This window comes from Bombina bombina, chromosome 3, assembly GCF_027579735.1.
Source record: "Bombina bombina isolate aBomBom1 chromosome 3, aBomBom1.pri, whole genome shotgun sequence".
Classification (NCBI taxonomy): domain Eukaryota; kingdom Metazoa; phylum Chordata; class Amphibia; order Anura; family Bombinatoridae; genus Bombina; species Bombina bombina.
The window spans coordinates 845,839,554-845,859,246 of NC_069501.1; the positions used below are offsets into that span (position 1 = coordinate 845,839,554).

The 19,693-nt window shown below is 33.3% G+C and overlaps 1 protein-coding gene across 2 annotated transcripts in view; it reads left to right on the forward strand.

Moving 5' to 3' along the window:
* Positions 1-7,864: 7,864 nt before the first annotated feature.
* Positions 7,865-19,693, forward strand: part of FGF14 (fibroblast growth factor 14) — a 309,235-nt gene continuing 297,406 nt past the window's right edge. Inside the window, exon 1 of one of the 2 annotated variants that reach the window (XM_053707806.1) lies at positions 7,865-8,419. Coding sequence is in view for 1 of the 2 variants with exons in the window: in XM_053707804.1 (XP_053563779.1) it covers positions 8,812-9,004 (193 nt within the window). In the remaining variant the exon portion in view is untranslated. The other variant, XM_053707804.1, reaches the window with a different exon arrangement.

The window sequence follows — 19,693 nt, forward strand, 5'->3', positions numbered from 1 at the left end:
CCTCAATGAACCTATACACCTTCAGGAAGTAATTGAGGCTATTAAACGTGCTAAACTGGGCAAAGCGGCTGGCCCTGATGGCCTTTCTATTGAATACTACAAAATACTTAGTGCAGATATAGCTCCTACCTTATCCCTGCTGTTCTCTAGATACCGATCGGGACATTCAAAGCCAGATCCTAGGTTCACTGATGCTAACATATGCGTACAACCCAACCTTGCCCTCCCCTTAAATGCGGATCTAGCTATTAAATAGCGACTATAAACTGTTTACAAAAATCTTAGCAGATAGATTGGCAAGAGTCCTTTCCTCTTTATTACTTTTAGACCAAACAGGTTTTGTTAAGAAGCGCTCCTCTGTCATTAATTTTTGAAAAACACTGGCAGTTATCTCCCACTACTACCAAGCGCTTTATAGTTCCCCCAGTACCCCTTTACCAGATGCATGCGTTTGACTGGGTAGAGTGGGACCACCTCTACACTTCCTTAAAGGGGTAGTAAACTCAAAATTAAACATTCTCGAATCAGATAGAGCAAACAATTTAAAACAACTTTACAATTTACTTCTGTTATCAAATTTGCTTTGTTCTCTTGACATTTTTTATTGAAGAGTAAAACTAGGAAGGCTCATAATAGCTCAGGAGTGTGCATGTGTCTATAGTACTCTATAGCAGCAGTGTTTAGCAACATTATTTGTAGCTTTGTTATACAATGCTGCACAACACTGCTGCAATAGAGTACTAAAGACACGTGCACACTCCTGAGCTCTTATGAGCCTTCCTAGTTTTACTCTTCAATAATAGATACCAAGAGAACAAAGCAAATTTGATGACTGAAGTAAATTGGAAAGTTGTTTAAAATTGCACGCTCTATCTGAATCATGAAAGTTTAATTTTGACTTTACTGTCCCTTTAACTAACTTTGGCATAACAGGCAAATTTTTTAACACGATACAACAACTTTACAATAGTCTGACTGCTCCCCTAATCATTAATGGTGGGCTTTCCTCCCCATATCGAGTTAAAAGGGCTACCCGCTATCTCCACTGCTGTTTGATCTGGCCATTGAATCACTAGCATGTTACATAAGACAACAATGCTCAGGTCTACAGGTGGATGGGCATCCTCTACACCTTTCCTTACAGGGAGTGCAGAATTATTAGGCAAGTTGTATTTTTGAGGATTAATTTTATTATTGAACAACAACCATGTTCTCAATGAACCCAAAAATCTCATTAATATCAAAGCTGAATAGTTTTGGAAGTAGTTTTTAGTTTGTTTTTAGTTATAGCTATTTTAGGGGGATATCTGTGTGTGCAGGTGACTATTACTGTGCATAATTATTAGGCAACTTAACAAAAAACAAATATATACCCATTTCAATTATTTATTTTTACCAGTGAAACCAATATAACATCTCAACATTCACAAATATACATTTCTGACATTCAAAAACAAAACAAAAACAAATCAGTGACCAATATAGCCACCTTTCTTTGCAAGGACACTCAAAAGCCTGCCATCCATGGATTCTGTCAGTGTTTTGATCTGTTCACCATCAACATTGCGTGCAGCAGCAACCACAGCCTCCCAGACACTGTTCAGAGAGGTGTACTGTTTTCCCTCCTTGTAAATCTCACATTTGATGATGGACCACAGGTTCTCAATGGGGTTCAGATCAGGTGAACAAGGAGGCCATGTCATTAGATTTTCTTCTTTTATACCCTTTCTTGCCAGCCACACTGTGGAGTACTTGGACGCGTGTGATGGAGCATTGTCCTGCATGAAAATCATGTTTTTCTTGAAGGATGCAGACTTCTTCCTGTACCACTGCTTGAAGAAGGTGTCTTCCAGAAACTGGCAGTAGAACTGGGAGTTGAGCTTAACTCCATCCTCAACCCGAAAAGGCCCCACAAGCTCATCTTTGATGATACCAGCCCAAACCAGTACTCCACCTCCACCTTGCTGGCGTCTGAGTCGGACTGGAGCTCTCTGCCCTTTACCAATCCAGCCACGGGCCCATCCATCTGGCCCATCAAGACTCACTCTCATTTCATCAATCCATAAAACCTTAGAAAAATCAGTCTTGAGATATTTCTTGGCCCAGTCTTGACGTTTCAGCTTGTGTGTCTTGTTCAGTGGTGGTCGTCTTTCAGCCTTTCTTACCTTGGCCATGTCTCTCAGTATTGCACACCTTGTGCTTTTGGGCACTCCAGTGATGTTGCAGCTCTGAAATATGGCCAAACTGGTGGCAAGTGGCATCTTGGCAGCTGCACGCTTGACTTTTCTCAGTTCATGGGCAGTTATTTTGCGCCTTGGTTTTTTCACACGCTTCTTGCGACCCTGTTGACTATTTTGAATGAAACGCTTGATTGTTCGATGATCACGCTTCAGAAGCTTTGCAATTTTAAGACTGCTGCATCCCTCTGCAAGATATCTCACTATTTTTGACTTTTCTGAGCCTGTCAAGTCCTTCTTTTGACCCATTTTGCCAAAGGAAAGGAAGTTGCCTAATAATTATGCACACCTGATATAGGGTGTTGATGTCATTAGACCACACCCCTTCTCATTACAGAGATGTACATCACCTAATATGCTTAATTGGTAGTAGGCTTTCGAGCCTATACAGCTTGGAGTAAGACAACATGCATAAAGAGGATGATGTGGTCAAAATACTCATTTGCCTAATAATTCTGCACTCTCTGTATTTGCTGAAGATCTTTTTCTCTATGTCAGTAACCCTACAATGAACATACCTGAACTACTTGCTATCATGTCTCAATTCAGGAACTTTTCGGGATACAAAATCAATATTGATAACTCGGAGGTAACTCAGCAAATTCCACCTTACATCACACTAATTTTAAAATTACCTCAGGATCCTTCAAATATTTAGGTATACATCTACACGTTAACCCTACACAACTATAATCTCCAAGAGCGTTACAATATACCTTCTAATACCATATTCACATATTTTCAATGTAGACATCCCTTCTATCCTACAAACATATCACAATGATGAACTTTAACATAGGCAATTTATGCCTTATAACACAGCAAGGAATACACTCAATTACACACATCTATAATATGATTGCAGCCCACTTTGAACAGCCAAATCTGCAAAAAATACATACCAAATGGCAAGAGATAAGGAATATATCTATCAACCTACAGGAAATATCCTCAAGTTTTTCCCGAGTTAGAGAAACCACACTTTCAGCATATTTAAGAGAATCTCATGTTAAACTTGTTCATCAAGCCTATATCCTACCTAAATTAGGTGTCAAATGGGTCCCAAATGCCTTGGACAAATGCAACAAATTCTCAACTCAATCTCCGGACCTTATACACCTAGTTTGGGATTGTCCTAAACTGAAAAGAATGTGGGGCAAGGTATCATACTGGCTCACAAAATTCTTAAGGTGAACATTACATTATCAGCTACATACATCATCTTCCTTCACGATAATCATAACATGACACTATACCGGAAATTCCTACACCTAATAATACTAATGATCAGAAAACTAATCTTACAATACTGGATCACTCACAAAGACCCTCTTTTCAAAAAGTTAGTGACTACTATACAATCCCAAATGTTTACAGAGCAGGCAGATGTCCAAGGAGACTTGGATAAAGGGATCAAAGCATTTATCTACAAATAGGAACCTTACTTATTATTTATCCCTGCCCCACTAAGATACAAAATCCTACAGCCCTTTCAAAACTCAATATTTATTCTAACTGCGAACTTGCTTAGTAAATGATGTCCTCCACCCACTAATTCAGACTAGACAGATAACAAAAGCATGGTACAACACTGATCGAGTTCCTAGCGTAGAGTTTCTTTGTTGTAAGGCTTAATGATGTGTTTAAGAGTATGGATCTCGCATCTTAACTGGAATCCCCATTGGAGCAACAGCCACAAGAGCCTAATTCAAGAAATGGAAAACCACTATTCCACTATGCACAATATGATATCTCCTCTCAATCTTGCTAATGTTTTGACTTAATTTTTGTTATTTATTAACTTAGTTTCACTACACTTAATTACATGTTAATGTTCATAATAATATGTGGAACCTCGGAACCTAGATCTGTATCTCAGCGTGATATCCCCATTTTGAAATCCTAAGCATGTCTTTTATAGTTATGTATTGGTCCCTAACGTAGTAGTACAAAGGACAAAAACACTTCAGTGCTTAGTCTGCACCCTATATATGATTCAGATATAAGATATTGAGTATCTAAATATGCATATATTGAGTATATAAGCACAGTCTTTGAATGAATATATAGTCCGAAAGGTATTCTTGCTGAAAGCAAAATGGCAAGCACAGTACCTTAATTGCAAATTGACACAGAATGTGATTTGTAGTAAGCCAGTTGTTTCTCCATTTTCAAAGATCAATTAAAAGAATCCAGCAATACCGCTCTCTTTAAATCCAGACAATGCTTGTAGAAGAAAAAAAACAAAACACAAAACCGATTCAAGTGTAGATTTATTAAACAACAAATACACGCAAATAAAAATGTACTTACAAGAAGTGCATAAGTAAAAACACCTTAAATGATGGAACTGCTGGAAAAGCCACAGAGAACAGCTGGAAGATGTTTCCCTTGCACCGACTTTCTCTCAGGGGTATCCGGATCCTCACTGGAGCTGCAGTCACTGGATGGGCAAGTTCCATTTGGGCAATCTGTGAGGATATCCCTCAGATGGAAACAGCTGTCCTAATAATCCCAACGCGTTTCTCCCGGTTACTGCCGGGCTTTTTCTAGAGGATTTAGTAGTATCTAAATCCTCTTGAAAAAGCCCACCGGTAACCGGGAGAAATGCGTTGAGGTTATTAGGACAGCTGTTCTCTGTGACTTTTCCAGCAGTTCCATGTGGACTCAGTCTGTCATTTAAGGTATTTTTACTTATGCACTTCTTGTAAGAACATTTTTATTTACGTGTATTTGTTGTTTAATAAATCTACACTTAAATCCGTTTTGTGCTTTGTTTTGTTTTTTCTACAAGCTTTGTCCCTAACTTAGCTTAACCTATTTTATTTGTGTGTGTATTTTTTGTTACAGTTTTTTATTGTTATGCCTTAAAAAATTGGAAAACTAGATCCTTATCGCTGCATGGAAATCAGATATCGCACCATTACTGTCCTGCTTTAAATTTGCAGGGTGTAGCATTTTGGTAAATTTTCCTGTTATGATGATTTACATTACTGTAATCTTGTTTCCTATGTATGTAATGGATCTTGACAATAAATAAAGTTTAAAAGAAAAAAAAAAGAAAATTTGATGATAAATTGGAAAGTTCATTAACATTGCATTATTCTCTATCTGAATCATGAAAGTTTAATTTAGATGCATTCCTCCAAAATCTCAACCAGAGTTAAAACAAAAAATATCTATTTGAGAAATCAATGATTGAGCAATAGTTATATAAAATTTCAGGATTGGATGAGAGACTAGATGCATTTTAATTACAAAATTAGTTTACACAGATGTAGGCAGTTCATTCATACTAAATAATTGTTTACTTAAAAGGCTAAGCTGAATTTTTGTAAATAAATATTTCATGTGTGGTGTTATATTATAGGACAGCAGATGGCTCTCTTGAGTTTTCTTTGGAAAAAAAATCATAGCACTTGCCAGAATTACATTTGTTGTAAATGCAAAATTCATTTTTTCTTGTTCGTTTTTAATTGTAGTCATTATTTAATACCAGCTTAGCAATGATTGGTTTTTATACACAACAGTTATTTTTAAACTAATTTTAGAGCAAAATCATGTTTTTTTAATTTTATTTATAAAAATACACAAAGTATGCATTTTCAATTTTGTTATAAAAGAAAAACTAATATTCTTGTATTTATTTGCTATTACATTCCTTTGTTTAACAATTAATTATTATTAATATACTGTAATTATTAGTAGAACAAAGTGAGCTATCCGTGGTCCTGAACTGATATTATCTTGATAGGCATATGATAAAAATAGGATTTTAAATACAAGCTATAACCTTTTGCACATGGTTATGTTCATTATCAAAACACTTTCTAAAGTTACATCAATGCTCTGTGAAAATAATAATACTGTAATATATATATATATATATATATATATATATATATATATATATATATATATATATATATATATATGTGTGTGTGTGTGTGTGTGTGTGTATGCAAATATTTGCAGTTATAGTGGCTATATGTGATAATAGCTGCTTTTACTTGCACAATTATCACATTCATTAAAGTGGCTTATTGTTAACTCTCTAATTACTAGTATGTAGATTGAATTTTAATGATGAAAAATAATTTGCACAGCTGACATCAATAAATTGTGGAAAGTGCCCAAAATCTTAATATTTTAAGCTGCGATTGTGTTTTAAGAAAAGTTTTTCTTCTTTACATCTTGGGCAAAGAAATAGACAAATTAATTGATCTGTCTACAACTTTATGTATTTAGGCATAGTTTGTGCTTATTTATAATATATACAGTATATATATATATATATATATATATATATATATATATATATATATATATATATATATATATATATAAACTGATACTACTAATATTCCTAATTCAAGGTTAGATGCTTAGCAAATATTTAATGATTTCTTCACTGGTATTTCGGCTTCTAATTTGTAAATGACTTGCTAATTAGGAAGAATACAGAATACAGTTTACATTGTTTAAACAGATGTGGCTACTGGCTTCCATACTCTGAAATTCTGCCAAAAAAAAAGAAAAGAAAAGATGGCCTTTTGATTAATTTAGTATGTTGTTGCAGAGCAATGGTTAGACCAAATACGTTAATTATGTCATAATATCTGTTGCATGCCTAACAGTCAGTATATTGTTTCTGGCAAATAATTTGGATGTAGTTAGCAGTGTCTGCGTGAGGTTTTTCCCTGTCTGTTATCCAGAAATAATATGATAATCAGTTGTTCAATAATGACATTGATGATATATTTTTTTGTGTGTTTCCTTGGATGCAAAAAGCAGGCTGTGTGCTGCGTGGGTGAATTCAATGTGTACAAGACATTCCCACTGAAGGTGTTTTTTTCACAGCACTACAAGCCTCTATTATTCAGCTTTAAGTCTTTATCACAGTGCTGTTTATCATTTGTATGCATCTAAGTGGAAAACTCGCTTTTCGCTTCTCCCCATCTACACTTGCTTTCTATGCCACCACACTTCTATCTTTTTCACACATTCATCACAGTGCAGCACATAAAAAGGAGAAGAAAAAAAAAACAGATTGGAATTCAGTCTTCTGAAATTACATACAGATTCATGATGAGTTGTTAAAGCACAACTATTTATGTGGTTAATGCTTTCAAATTTATGGCATGGTATGAAAAACCCAGCATGTTAGATAGAGGTGTCTGGGGATAAGGCTTCTGTGGATTGGATCTGCTAAACTTGCTTGTTTTGGTCTTGCTGCTATTAGATGCCTTGTGTTGTCATTCTCCCTTCAAAATTTAAGTCTGTCCTATTATTATACATTGCTTTATATCTCTGTATCCTTGCAGAGTAAAACACTAAGACTGTGCAGCTGTCTTACAGCTTATTTGCTCATATTCCTATTTTCCACATCTGTGAACTGTCACCATGGAAAAAATCAATATAGCCTGTGCACCACCAGGTTATATGTTTGTGTAACTTTACATTAGCTAGGTGAAGATTTTTTTTTCCTGTGCTTCAAGCTATTCTGGACACTTATTTATGAAATGAAAATAGTAGAGGAATAGAGGAGGTAGTTTGCCTTCTGGTGAAATTAGCTTTCGTCTTTCTCTGCAAGCAGTAAAAGCAACCCATCCAGAAGATTGCAGTTAAGCATACTTAATTTCTGGAGAGAGAGGCATTACAATCAAGAACACCAACTGAGCAAGAAGCTAGGATCTCTTATAAACTAGCAATTTCTCAAGAAAATTGCACAAAGCTGTGTTGCTTTCCTTTTTTTTTTTCTTCTTTTTTTTCACACTGGTGGGAAGGAGGGGGGAATGATTTGATTAGAGAACGAGCAGGAAAGAAGATTGCCTCCTGACGTTGATTTCTAATGCAGTGTCTGAAATCAAAGAGGATGGAGAAGCATGGTCTTGCGGAGATGCAGAAAAGCAGCAGTTCAAGGCTGTTGATTCGGTTGCTTTAGCTTTTGTTTACCTGCTACCATGCGAATGCCAAGGGGAAGCCAGCCTCCTTGTTCTTTTTCTCCTCCTACTCCTTCCCCCTCTTTTTAACCATCTTCTTCATCCTGCTTTTTCAGTTCACTTGCAAAGGGGAAGCATGCATTGTCTGGTGTGTGGGTGGCACTGCCGAGTCCAGCTAAACCCTTTCTCTTAGCTGTGCCTTGACACCAAGGATACATGCCGGTTTCTTCACTGGAAGAGGTGAGAGAAAGCTGCTAAAGAAGTTCTGTTGGGAGCATACCAACACTGTTGCTTTGTCTCTTTCATTCTACATATATGTATATATATTTCTATTTATACACTGTATGTATAGCTACTTCTCCTTTTAAAGGAGTGTTCAGTGGGTTGTCACAGTACCCGCTCTTTTCTGTCATTTCATCACTGGTTTCTCTAAAGTGATTCAGCACAGGGAGAAGAGGGATGTTCAGCTGTCTCCAGAGGGGCTAAGCCCCTTTGTTTTGCTCCTTGCTGTGTCTCCTACAAACTGTTTCTCCTGGTGTCTTACCATTACAGGTGGGGTATCCCACCACGACTTTTTGCTAGCCCCTCCCTTTCTGTGGTTCCAAACCCAGTAAGGGTGCTCGGGAGGAGGCATGGCAGCAGCTATTGCAAGTGGACTGATCCGTCAAAAGCGTCAGGCAAGGGAGCAACACTTGGACCGTCCTTCTGCCAGCAAGAGGCGCAGTAGCCCAAGCAAAAACCGAGGCCTCTGTAATGGCAATCTTGTGGATATATTCTCCAAAGTGCGAATCTTTGGCCTCAGGAAAAGAAGACTCAGACGACAAGGTCGGTGGGTCTGTGTCTGTGGGCTGTTTTTATGATTAACTTCTACCCTTTTCCTTTCTTGAATCCCATGTATGTGCCCTGTTGCAGTTTTTCTGCATTCAGCCCTTCTGATCCTTCATGTATTTATGTCCCTTTATTGTATACCTCTGTTTATGCCCTGCTGTCTTAACATCTATGTTTGACCATATTGTCAGTTTCTTGTGGTCAATGTGCAATATATATGGGGGGGGGGGGGACATTCGGCATAGCGGCTCAGTTTTCATCATAACAGCTTAGTAAGTGATATAATTAACAATAAATTGTACATGTGCTCTGCTAATTAACCCTCTCAATGCAGGCTGTAGTGGTTCTAATCAGTGCTCTTCCAGGTTTCTGTAATGAACAGATTTTCTTTCATTAACACTTGTAGTGGCTTTGCTCACATAAAAGGATATATATATATATATATATATATATATATAATACATATTTAGAAGTACAATTGTGAGAAAAAAGGGAATGTTGGTAAATATATATAATTAGTAAATAAATACAGACAAAAATGTTTATTTTACTATCATTATTTATTTTTTACTTTGCTAATATTTTTCAAACAAATATGTCCGGTTTATATTGGCTTGTCAGTCCCATCAAAGAGTTGCTGCAAACAGTGTCAGTGTGTGGTTTTTATCAACAGATTTATATTTTTATAGCATTTTGGCATCAACTAGTCTTTAAACAAAGTTTTATATTGTAGAAATCCCATTGTACCACTGATATAAGTAATAAAAAAAATAATGCATTTAAATTTCTAGTTTTTATCTATTAACTTTTAAAACAAGTATAAAGTAATAAGCACTTTACTAACAGTCAAGCGTGTTCACATTAGTTCATATTCACATTTACATGGTTATGCATCTTCTAAAATATTGAACACATTTGTCAAAATAGCCAAACATGAGAAACACAATTTCTTAACCGTTACCTTTAATAATGAATTTTATCTCTAAGTAGAGTGAATATTTATTATAAAATATTAAACGAAAGTAATCACACAATAATTAGCTTATTTTACTGCCTAGCATTTAAGACACAGCTTGCACAATAAATGGAATATTAAGAGAAAGCTGCAAAACTATAGCAGTAGTTGTTGGAATAGTGTGTTTTGGGTATTATCTTTCCCAAGTTGAATAATACAAATAGGAATAACACTTAATAAAATACATATTAAATATATATAATACGTTTGCATAACACAAATGTGCTTATTCTATTTTAATAGTACTATACACAAATTTTTTAATTAAACATGGTAATATTTGTTTGCATAAATACAAAAACTTAATTCAAATATATATTTTCCAGGTTTGCTTAAATATTAGACCTAAACTGATTCCAGCGATGAAGAGTATTTAGTAAAATGAATGTAGGAGGTTTTATTCAAAATGTTCATCTATAGGTTTAGATGAAAACTATTTCATTCATTTGCATGCATTGTTTTGACTTTTTAATCCAGTGACTGCTGCAGAGGTCTGAATCACCTTGTAGTAATGGATTACAGATTTATTTGGCAATGAAGGATTTAAAGCCCAAAAATTCCATATACACTGACCAAATTTACATAAAGGTTTTAAAAAATAAAAAAACTGTTGTGAAACAAAATAATAATGTGCTTGCCTTTTGATCTTTTTTTATGCAAGTTCCCAAATGCAATCTATGCTGCTAAATACAAATAACTGACAATAAAAATCATAATAATATATAATATGTAAGGTGGATCCATAATCATTGATAATCAGCTAAATATTTTTTTCAGATTACATTCTTTTCATTTTTGATATTTTAAACATATTTATAAGACAATACATTTCAAAGTCTTATTTTAGTTTGATTATTAATTTATTAATAATCTTGTTTGATTGAAAATATTGAAAATAATTTTACTCGGAAATAGTGCAATAATTTCTTACATGTTAAGGGTGTTTCTTTAAAGAGTATTATATCTTTATAGTAGTGAAGCTAAAAAAAAAATGGATAAAAGAAATTTAAAATAATCATCTCCAACAACAACATTTTTAATTTTCTAATTTTTTTCATGTAATGACTAGGTCATCTGTAATGACAAACAAAATATCTGTATGTCACACATACAGATACACATACAGCACACTTTGGCAGCCAAAGGGTTATTATCAGTTGTTATGGTATCTTCCAGTAATAGCTTCTTCATAAAAATAATTGTCTAATAAATTATGTTTGGAATGTCAGAAGAAGAAAGGGAGAAAAATGATTCTCTGATAAGCTGACAGGTTAAATCATATCTGCACATGTGGTAAAATTAGTTTGGGTTTGCAAAAACCTGGTTAGCTTTGTATGATGGTGGTTGCATTCAAATACTATTATGCATTTTCACACACTAGTAGCTGCTTTGCAAAGTGTTTGCCTAGATGAAAAGCAGCCAACTGCCTTTGACTATGCAGAATTATTTAATCAATAATAAAAATTACTATAATTTACTTAATGTTCTTTTCATATAAAAGCTTAAGTGACTTTTTTTTATTCCCCAGGTAGTCATTTTCTCTAGCTGTGCAAAAATATACATATACAACAGTAAGGCATTTCTAACATGTTAAACTATATTCAAATCCATTTTTTACATATTAGTACTACAAACACATTGTTAGCTTTATATCTGGAAAAGCAAAGATAATGCCTAAGCTCATCAGTAATCTTTGACATACACATAGAAAAGTATATCAAATTTGCATATCCTTAGTCTAACAGCGCACAGCTCAAATGACAATAGATTTTTAGATTATGAAAGTAGCTCACATTTAAATTTAGGAAAGCTTTTACATCATTTATTTTTTAACCCATGTGGTTTATAGATTGATTTTCAACACTTATTTTCTGTTAACTATTTATCTTTTAGAATACTATGTGTCAGTATTGTGCAGAGTTTGGACAACAGTGTGGCTATTTAATAGCAATGTAATTATAGTTATTATTCATTGTTAATGGTCATTGAAGCGAAAGGCCATGAACAATCAATAATGTCATTTGCACTCTAGTGAGTCAGCCTTATGTGCAGTAGTGGAATTTTTTCTTAACTATACTAGTATTTTTTTAGTAGAATAAATACCATGGCTACATTTTTTGGCATTTACTACAAATATTTAAACATAAAACAGGTGGTCAAAATGATAATAGGAATGTTTGGCATATAAAGGTGAGACTGTCTGTTGTTCACTTACTTGAATGGCGACAAATATTTTACAGATTGTACTAATTAATTAAAAATATATATATATATATTGTCATAAAGGTTTAGAAAGAGACTGGGACATAACATATATATACTGAATTCTCCCAGGGTGGATATAAATGAATAAGGTGTATGAGTGTAGGTCTAAAATAATCAACAAATAAACTGTCAGTTATATGGGTGTATCACTAAATTATTTGTTTTGCAAAGGGAGAGGGGTAGATGGATATTATTGGATCATATCCAAATACTTCATTATAACATCCCTACACAAACAAAAAGAAAATAAATAAAGTCACTGTGTCCACTTTAAACCAATGGAGCGATGCATTGTTAGCCAATCTGCATACTAAAAGTAGGGATGGGCAAATGTTTCTAAAAATTCGAAATTTAAAACGAATTTTGATACTTTCGATTATTCAAATCGAATTTCGAATGTTTAGATAACATTCTAACATTCTATTTTTGAATTTTCGTTTTCAAAATTTTCAATAAAATTCGAAAATATTCGTTCGAATTATAGAATGTTTAGCTATGTATTCATTCAATTGATATTTCAGTCTTTTTATTATTTCTAGTCTACAACTTTGTTTAATAAATGTAATATTCGAATTTGAATGCTACATTGGAATTTTAATGTCACATTCAAATTCAAAATAGTATTTCTAGTCTAATACTGTGTTTTTTAAAAGTAATATTCGAATTTGAATGTGACATTCGAATTTGAATGCCACATTCAAATTTGAATTAGTATTTCTAGTCTACAACTGTGTTTAATAAATGTAATATTCAAATTCGAATGTAACATTCGAATTTGAAATAGTATTTCTAGTCTAATACTGTGTTTTATAAATGTAATATTAGAATTTGAATGTCACATTCAAATTTGAATGTGACATTCCAATTCGAAATAGTATTTCTAGTCTACAACTGTGTTGTAGAAATGTAATATTCAAATTTGAATGTTACATTCAAATTCGAATGTAGCATTTGAATTCGAAATAGTGTTTCTAGTCTACAACTGTGTTTTATAAATGTAATATTTGAATTCGAAAGTGACATTCAAAAACTGTAAATAACATTTGCTAAAAGAATTTTCAAGAATATTCGTTCTTATCAACATTCTATTATGTAAATTGAATTTCTATAATAACATTCATTCTAACATTCAAATTCAAATATAAACACATTCGCCCATCCCTAACTAAAAGTCAACTTTTTTATTTTTATTTAAGCAGTAATGGAAGATTTTGTTTTACTCAGCAACATATTATATACATTTGTGTGTGTCTGTTTATCTACTTATATAATAACTAACACTCACACGCAAAGATATACATATAGTCAAAAATGTAAAAGTAATGTTAGCACATAGGTAGTCCTTTAGCTATTTTTAACACGGAGTAAACTAGAAAGTATTTCAATCTTGACAAGTATTTTTGTTCCTGACTAGTAAACTAGAGTGATTTTTTCCAGCTATATATGTCATATAAAGTGTGATGCAGTTTAGAATGTTGCAGGTGATGTTATACATGATGTCAGAACTCTTGACATTTATGATGATGGTGATGTCATGTGTGATGTCATCAGTTATAAAGGACGAAAGAGAAATATGGGAGCACAGATAAAAATTAGCTGAAGCCAAATGCAAATGAAAACATATGGTGGAAGTGTGAGTTAAATTAAAAATGGTCTGGTGCGTTTTATCATTTTAAATAATTATAGAATGTAATTTATTTAACATGGTGCATCCTTAAATACACCAACTTAACCCTGCAAAGACTTTTTCTAGAGATTACCACTACCACTAATGAACACAACTAATGCAGAGCAGGGATTACTAGATTCAACATTATTCAAATGTCCTCTAACACGGTCTCCCTGGTGCTTATCCCAAAATACTGCAGATTGCATTCCTGGTACACTACATAAGTTGATCTGCAATTAATAGGGACTTGTGAACTAAAAACTTTCTGTGGTGCTGCAGACTGGAAATGTTTGGCCACTTTATTATAACAGCAAGCCTTGCAGTTTGATTTCTTGCTTTTGTAGTGGCCAATAGATTGCAACCAACTATTTTTTTTGACAATACTAAATAGTTACCAAGTGTTTTGTTGAATCTTATAATAATTCAACACACTCTCCTTATCACAGTGGCTATATCATCATCATCCGCCATGATCTTCATAATCTTAATTATTTGATCATACCGGTAGCTGTAAGTAGTGATAAAAGTCAAACTCTTGTCTGATGTCTGTCTAAATTTAAAGCATTGTTTTTCATTTTAAAATTATAAACACCCCTTTTGCCATGCCAAAGCCTGCATATTATGGGTGGAGACTTTTAGCATGCAAAAAAGAATAATCTTCTTTAATTGATTTACTCTATAGTTTGTTTTATAGTCTGTACTCTCTCATCTCTAATCAGAATCACATCTAGAAAGAATACTTTTGTTTTGGCAAAATTCCAAACCAAATTTGTTAGTATTCATGCATTTTACAAAATCTACTGATAATCTACTAATAAAGTGTTTATTGTAATGGGGTTTAATGAATACTGGGTTTGAATCTACAAAGACATTGGCCTGCTCTCACAAACCAATATAAAGTTGACAAATTGGGGGGGGGACATTTTGCCCCCATTGTTATCATTAGTGATGTCATAAAAAAATGATGTATGTATAATTGTATAGCTAAAAAATTAATGGATTTTCAATCTTTGAACATAAACATGGACATGAATATAAGCTTTCGGCTATATATATATATACTGTATGATGTGTCCTAGAGGTATGATGTGTCCTAGAGAGACACACACTCACCCGTTATTCAGCTGCCACTGTGCCAAAAAGCAAACAATCCATATGATGTCCAATAAGTCCAATGAGTGTGAATTATTGAATATGAGATAGATAGATCGATAGATGGGTGTTTCTGTGCATGCCTCTTGTTTCATGTAATGAAATTGGGAAACAAACAGGAAAAGTTGGGACAGCAGAACAGAGCAGCTAAATGCAGACCGGTTGCAAAACAAGGGACAGCTTTTAGTTCTGCGTAAAAACTTAATGAAGTCCAGTTAGAGTCAAGTCAAAATTAAACTTTCATGATTTATATAGGGCATGCAATTTTAAACAACTTTTCAATTTACTTTTGTCATCAAATTTGCTTTGTTCTCTTGGTATTCTTTTTTGAATGCTAAACCTAGGTAGGCTCATGTGCTAATTTCTAAGTCGTTAAAGGCCGCCTCTTAACTAATGCATTTTGACAGGGTTTTTTTTACAGTTAGACACTGCTAGTTCATGTGTGCCATATAGATAACATTGTGCTCACTCCCGTAGAGTTATTTATGAGTCAGGACTGATTGGCTAAAATGTATTTCTGTCAAAAGAACTGAGATGAAGGGCAAGCCTGCAGAGGCTTAGATACAAGGTAATCACAGAGGTAAAATGTGAAATTTGGGGAATCTGTCTATTATTCATCTTTTTAAATAATAGAAAAATGGAGTAGACCCTCTAAACACCTCTGTGTTGTTTTAATATTGTTCAGAAAATGTGCTTGCCCCACGCTCCCTAGAAATGCCAGAAAATAAATTCTATCAACTAGGTTCTCAAAATGCTGCACATTTCTGAAATCTTATTATATGATTTGCAGCATTATAACAACCTAGCTTGGAGATTTGCTTTTTTGTCTCTCTATAAAAAAATAAAAAGGGTTGTTGAATGTCCCTTTATGGCCAACAGGTTTTGCTGTATTGTTAATCATCTAATAAAGTTTGGTTGCAAGGTTTTCTTTTACAGTAGATTGTTGACTGCCACAAGTGTGTGGGTTACATTGATTACTTACATCAGACTTGTTTTGCTAAAATAAATAATTAAAACTGGAGGTTTAACTGGATCGTAGACAGGGCCGGATTTCCCATTAGGCACAGTAGGCATGTGCCTACAGGCGCCTTGCAGTGAGGGGCGCCTGCCTGTCAATAATAAAAAAAAAAAAAAAAAAAAAAAAAATTTTTTTTTTTTTTTTTTTTTTTTTTTATGAGGGCATTTATTTTAGTAAGAATTGTGCTGCCAGGTGCCTACAAAGTCGAGTGTTTCATTGGGAATATGTTACAGCAGTTGAGGGAGCCATGAAGGAGAGAGGGGCAAAGATTAAAACTAAACCCCTCCCATTGAATTTCTAAATTCTAATTTTAAACACATTTGTTGACCCCTGGATTACATATAATCTACAACATTCCATGTTTTCCTTTGAGAGCAACATCATATGATATTTATATTTCAGAACAAAATAAATGTAACATCTGTGTGTGTTTGTACCAAAAATATCAGAGTTTACAAGATTTTTTTCCCTACATTTTATATTTTCTTCCACTGGCTGCACAGGTTGTTGATGGTGATGAGCTTGCATGCTGCTAGTTTTAATATTGCTATTGTTTACACAAAACTGTGTTTGACTCCAACAAAATGTTAAGCACATAGTCAAAGTCATCTCCAGAAAAGCAATACACTAATGGCTTGTCAATAAACATGTCCTATGAGCCCATCTGGGTCTGCACAGATGTGTATTGCTGTCTCAGAACTGACATTGACTATGTGTTTAACTCTTTTGCAAGAGGCTAACACACTTCTCTGCAAGCACTAGTGCAATAATAAAATGCCCAGCAAACTGTCACATTTGATGTCCCTTTAAATAGGGTTTTCTTTAGAATATTTTGCATTAAAAGTTTAACATGATTTGTTTTTGTTATACATAATAGAAATTGTATGGCCATTTGAGTCAAGTGAATATTGATTTTTGGTGTAGCTTCCATTACAACAAATATTGCAATTGGTGTGTGTATTTGTGTATCTCCATAAAAGGGAAAATGTAATTTTACATCTAATATTTATTTTTAGTTGTCCTAAATAATAATAAAAAAAAGTCCTCATTTTTTCCACTTTTTTCTAGGGGGGGTGGGGGGGGTGGGGGGGGCGCTTCAGGTTTTTGTGCCTACAGGCACCTGAGATGTAAATCCGGCCCTGATCGTAGAGTGTATGAGAATAAAGGTGAAAGGAAACGTGGATATTATAATGGAAACTAGCTCATTAGTATTTGCAAATTACAAGTGCAATATGCAGTATTGCTTCATTATTGAGTGTTACTACTCAGAACAGAGCTAGGATATTTTTCTAAAAGAATGTCAACATTTTAACAGAAAAATAACTTAAAAAACAGTGGCTGGAAAAAACGATATAGAGATGAAAGTCTGAGATAACACATTATTTTACCTTGTAGCTTTAGACAGTATAGCACAGTAATATACAAACATAAATTTTGACGGCATATATGAGCCATGGGCCCAGCAGGTCTGCCCAATATTTCCTTAAAGTATAAATGTATCTAGTTTGTTGGATAGCCTTATGCTTATCCCCACAATGTTTCTCATTTCCACCGCTTGTGGATGTTTATTCCATGAATCAGTCACCCTTTCTGTAAAGTAGTGCTTCTGAAAATGACTACTGAATATAGTACCCTTCAGCTTGAGATCATAATATGACAGTATATAGCCACATAGAGGGGGAGATTTAATAAGCAGTGGATACTGCTTTCCCCAGGCAATGTTTCCAGACTGCAATCATGATTGACACCCCCCTGATAAATGTGCAGGGGGCGGCATTGCACAAGCATTTCACAAGAAATGCTTGTGCAATGTTAAATGCCAACAGCATATGCGATATCAGGGGGACATGGTTCACTATAGCGAATTATGTCCGTCCGACATTTGGTAAATTGACCCCAAAGTCTTGTCTTTTAAGAATTATATAATTCTGTTTGTCAAATTTTGAACAAATAATTTAGAAATATGAAATCAATCCATTAATTTCAGCTGGAAAAAGGCACAATATTTACCAATATTTAAAGCCTCAAAGACAGACAATGTTGTCAAATCAGTATTTCATTGCATGGAATATTTCTTTAGTTTTTATACTACATTTATTAATAAATATTTAAAAGGCCATTAAAATGAGTAACACAGATATAACATCTTATCCTGTGTCTGTTATTTAAGATGAAGTGATAGAGGATAATGAGAAAATTATCATTGTTGTTTAGTGTTAAATATAAAAAGTGCCAGATTAACACTATTTCCCACAGTCACACTTTTTAAATTTCTTCTGTAGACTGTTACACAGTTTAAGTAAATATGGAATCATTGCCATTGTTCAACTATTCTATATATTGCTTATTTGTCAAAATAAAATATCATTAATTATTGACATGCTTGATATAAATTAATATTGTATTGCATATATAAAATTAGGAATCATATTAAAATGCTCATAGTTAACCTTAATCACGCATTGAATGAAAATAAGGTATTTTATTTTTTTGCAGGTTTTATCTCATTTTTGTCTTTTTTTCATTTTTAAAGAAATGCTGTAACATCTATCAATAACTCAAGATAAAAAAAAACAATACAATTAGAAATCTTTTATCATGCAAATAAGAATATATATACTGTATATATACAGTATATAATGTAAATATTTTACATTCCAATATTCTTCTCATAAGGAAATATGTTCTAAGTATTTATAAAAAGATATTCATATATATATATATATATATATATATATATATATATATATATATATATACTGTATATACAGTATGTATGTGTATATCTATGTATCTATATATATATATATATTTTTATATATATATATATATATATATATATATATATATATATATATATATATATATATATATATATGTATACTTTTTGAGCTCCATTGAAATCTATGGGGGATACACAATATTTGAAGTTTGGCTTTTTGCTCATCGTGTTAATGCTTGTGTGAAAACTTTTTATTTTTAACTTGTAATATGATAAATAGCCTTCCACTCATAATCTAGCCCTAAATTAGTATTTCCTAGATTACGTTTTATTCTGTAAGGTTTCTGAATCTATGTGACTGTTGATGATCTTATTGGTAACCATTGTTCTGTTGTAATCACCTACAGAAAAAAACCAGTTGAATGATTTAATATGAAACCTGTCCTGATATATAGATTTGGGCGACTTCTATGTTCAATTCAATCTTGTTTTGGATCATTTAGAAAAAATTTTGTAGGGTGTTAATAAGGCATTCCATTTATTAAAATCAAAGTTGAATAAATTAGAAATGCTGCCCAAATTATATCTGCAACATTTCCAGGTCATCAGCATTTATTGTATTTGGACTGGGTGAATTCACAGTTATGTGTTAATGGTATTTTCCAGGGATCATGGTGAATTTTTATGTTGAATGACATCATACTGCATATATTGTAACCAACACTCCACACATTTAAATTAATTATACATAAATGCTAATACTTTCAATTAAAATGTATTATAAACTCTATATTTATGGTTACAGTGCATGTTCAGATGTATTTATCAATTGGGTCCTTAAAAAG